At 57.2% G+C, this 3,988-nt stretch overlaps 1 protein-coding gene across 2 annotated transcripts in view; it reads left to right on the plus strand.

Moving 5' to 3' along the window:
• GPRC5C (G protein-coupled receptor class C group 5 member C) overlaps positions 1–2,521 on the plus strand; it is a 19,120-nt gene extending 16,599 nt beyond the window's left edge. For both annotated transcript variants that reach the window (XM_011361885.2, XM_023531649.1), the window contains one exon: positions 652–2,521. In XM_011361885.2, coding sequence (XP_011360187.1) covers positions 652–684 — 33 coding nt within the window. In that variant the 3' untranslated portion in view covers positions 685–2,521. The remainder of the gene's footprint in view (positions 1–651) is intronic.
• The last annotated feature ends 1,467 nt before the right edge of the window (positions 2,522–3,988 follow it).

Here is a 3,988-nt window from a genome sequence, read left to right on the forward strand (position 1 = left end):
CTCTTGGGCGGGGGTTAAAATGCCCCCTTGCTCAAGGTAAAGCCTTTCCACATTAGGTCATGGTCATCCTCCTGGCTGCCCCAAAGGGTGGACAGGACAGTATTCTCCTTCCCAGATTCCAGCATCTCAGAACCATACCGTTTTTAGTGTTAGATGGGTCCTTGGGGAAAGTTAGGGGTGTAGCTTTGCCACCCCCTCTTTTGGGTCAGCAAACTGGCCCAGAGAGCCCACGGAGCTTTTAGAAGTGGCCACACCAAGACCGGCCGGGTTTTCTCGAGACCCTGACTGCCAGTGGCCCTGGGACAACCAGAGGGCCCCAGCGGCCTGGGCATGGACGAGCAGCAGTATCCTGACCCTTGGACACTGGCTCGAGGCTTCGTGACGGGGCTGCCAAGCCTGCCCCTCCCAAGCTTGGGAATACTTCTCCCCCGCTGGCCAGAAGCTATTTTCTGACACCGGTTGTAGGACAGAAATATTTCTGTTGGAAGGGAAAGGTTGCTGAGAGGAAAAAATCAGACTTGGCCCAGACTTTTCCTTCTGCGTCACAGTGCACCCCCCTGGGGGAATCCAACACTTGTTTTAGAATGAACTAGAACTTGGGCCCTGAGCGGTAGGGTCTTCTTTGACTCTTGTTCTTTCTGGTTACTTTAGGCTCAGTCCCCACAAAATAAAACGAGATGGTAGACACCCTGTTCCCGGGAAAGCATGTCGTCCTGATGTCCTCTGTGTCCAGGCTGGGCAGGCCCCAGCACCTTTCCCGTCCTTGTCACTGGAGTTGGGAGGGCCCGGAGGCCACCGACCTGGAGCAGTGGACCGAGTGGGGGGTCCTATGAAACCCTGAAGTGCACGGCTGGGACTCTAGGGCCACCCCTTCCTGCCCTGTTCAGCCTGTCCTGGTCCCCGAGTGACTGAGGCTACAAGGAACTGTCTGCGTATCAGCCTGCCTCCGTCCACCCCCCATCACAGCCCCTGTGTCCTCATGCTGTGGCTTTCCAGATGGCCATCCTCAGACACTTGTGTCGTCACCTCTGTTTGGTGTCCAGCATCAGCTCGCCCTGCTCTGCACCTACGTGAATCAAGGTGAATCTCCTCCAGGAGTCTGGAGCCATGCTGTGGCAGAAGGTGGCCCTTGCCTTTCTCCCCTGGGCCTTCTGCCACCACCTGGACTGTGGAAGGCCACTGAGCTGGGGCAGAGCTCATTGGAGGCCCCGACACACACCACTCCTCGGGGCCGGGATCTGAGTCCCTTTGCGCCATGACCCCATGCCTTCCCTACCTTCGATGAACTGGGTCCCATCAAGACCCACAGTGGGGCTTGGGGCTGCATCCTCAGGGACCAGCTGAGAGTCCGGGACCATGTGGACTGGGGTCTAGGCCTCTTCCAGGACTGTCCTGTGGGACTTAGGGAGGCCCCTTAGATAAGTGACATCCAGGACTGAGCATCGTGTCATTTCCGGATGGACAGATGGATAGGCTTCTACCTCACCTTGGGCATCTTGATGTGCTGGCACTGCTCTGCTCACCCAGGCCATGGTCCAAGAGGGTCCTGACAGCCACAGGGAACTGGGGGACATCTGCGGGACCTGCGTGTTGCCGGCACCAAGGACAGAGGTGCACAGCTCCAGACTTGTGGGAACATCTGTAGATTTGTCTCCCTGGCTTTGTTCTGCCCAGTGGTACCAGACAGAGCTGGCTCGTCTGGGGGTGGGGCTCCCCAGGTGCGACCCTGGAGCTCGGTTCTCAGCCCAGCATCACTGTCACCTCTGGGTGCCAAGGTGAGGGCAAGGACCAGGGCAGTGGAGGTGAGTTAGGTTATGCCCAGCCTCACCCTATAGTCCCACAGCTCCAATGCTACCCTTCTGCCCCCAACAGCCTGTGCCTTTGTCACTGGAGTATTTCTCCAGAGCTAAATGGGTGACAGGCTTTGTGGACGGGATAAGGGCTGTACGCTCACGTGTGACAGCCCTCCCGCCGCACTGTTTCCCATCTGTCATGCCGGCCTGCTCGGTTCTCTCTGATGGAAGGGAGGGGGAGCTCTGTGCACCTCAGACTCTCTCGATCCAGGTTAGTGGCCCCAGGATCCCTGACGGTGAGTAAAGGCAGGCGCTCTCCTGCCTTTCGAGGTGCAAGTCCCATGTGAGTCCTTGCAGTGCCCAGTGGCCGTAGGAGCAGCCTGAGTGAATGTGGGTTTGTTCACAGTCCGGTCCTCGGGGGGCCTGCGGGTGAGGCTGGGGGAAGGGTGGGCTCCTAAGAGGCGCAGGCCGGCCCGGGTTCTGGTGCACCCCACAGTCCTGCCTCAGTCCTTGGCCAGGTCGAGACGGTAGAGAAGTGCCCCGGCTGTATCACAAACAAGCCGTGAATGGAAGAAAAGCAGAATAGGTCAGGACCTGTTGCAGGTAACACCTGGGTACATTCCACACTGCTCTGTGAAACCATTGCTCAAAGCAGAGAAGTTTGGACTTGGCGACTGCTCGGCATTAAATGGCCTTTGCCTCCGTTTGTGAGGAATACCTGCCACGGATTCCCTGTGTGCTCATTAAGGATTTTTCCGGGCTTTATTAATAATATGTATTTTTAATTCTTACTCCTTGGCCTTCTAGACCAGGAAAGGCTGTTCGATTCCAGGTAACCTTTTTCTTGGTTGGGATTTATTCTAGGAGGGGAAACCAGGCCTCCTAAACCAGCCAAGCCCCAGACCAGTGCCCCTCCCCACTTCAACACACAAGGCCTGGGGGCAAGCTGGAGGTGGGGCAGGAGGCAGGGGACAGCCCTTACAGTCCTGTTGCTGCCTGGCATGTTGGGGGCACCGTTGGGCGAAATACTGGGCTCGTGGGAAGATGTGCTGGGGCCAAGGGATGGTCAGTACCCCCCTGGGGCAGGAGGACCTGCCAAGTGACACACGCAGCATTTGGTTTATACGTGTGGCTGCCACACCACCCATTCAGGGCCCCTCGCAGCTCATATGAGAACAAGAGAGCTGGGAACAAGAGAAGGGTTAAGTGATTCGGTTAAGTGATTCGGGTTAAGTGATTCACTCATGGTCATGCAGCTGCTAAGAATCTGTCACCTCTGCAACTCATTCTCACCAAGCCTAGAACTTTCCTTTGCCCCAGGGCGGGGCATTTGTGGTCAGGCGAGGTGCTGGTGACCAGACTTTGTTTCCTGTCTGCTGCGTGAGTGCATCTGGGCTTTGGGCTTTCCCGGAAGCTGCAGCCCCTACTCACAGCAGCCCATGAATTATTGAGCATCTGCACCAGCCCGGTAATGCTCTGACCTCATCCTCCGGCTCAGGGTGCGGCTCTGACCTTGATCTTGAAAGGATGCTGATGTAAGGATGCTGGGGCGGTGGGTTCCTCTGTGGGGTGCGGGTGGTTGAGGGAGGGGACACCACTACCCTCTGGAGGAGGTGGGGGCCAGACACCAACTGCCCTGGTAGCAGGAGGCAGGTCTGCAGAGGAGAGAACATGACCCAGAAGTCAGACAGCCACCGGGGCAGGTCTCGGCTCTTGCTTCCCATCTCTGTGACGTTGCGCAGCTCTCCTGGCCAGTCCTCAGTTCCCTCGTCTGTGAAATGGAAGTACCAACACCCCGAGTCCATATTTAGTGTTCTATCTCCTCAAGGTCACTCCTGAAAGTCATGGCCAAGGCGGAGCGTCCAGGAGCTGGCTGCTCTGTGTTCCCCGTGCAGACAGGCTGGTCTCTAGGCCAGCTCTCACCAGTTTCTTGCTTTCTGGAGGTGTCGCATCTTCCCGTTCCTCAGCTGTCCCTCATGAATCAGGTCCCCAGAGTGGGTGACGGGGCAGATTGCCGGGATTGGAGGAGGATGCTAAGAAGAGGGACGGCCCCTTGGCAGTGCCTTGACTGGTAGGGATTAACAGGTTAGGGTCCCCTGGGACACAGGAAGTCAAGAAACCAAGTTGAAGAGCTATGATTGAACTGCTTTTGGTCAGCAAATGCCGATTGAGTGCCCACTCTGGGTACATGATGA

Source organism: Pteropus vampyrus, unplaced genomic scaffold (genome assembly GCF_000151845.1).
Source record: "Pteropus vampyrus isolate Shadow unplaced genomic scaffold, Pvam_2.0 Scaffold72, whole genome shotgun sequence".
In the NCBI taxonomy this organism is placed as follows: domain Eukaryota; kingdom Metazoa; phylum Chordata; class Mammalia; order Chiroptera; family Pteropodidae; genus Pteropus; species Pteropus vampyrus.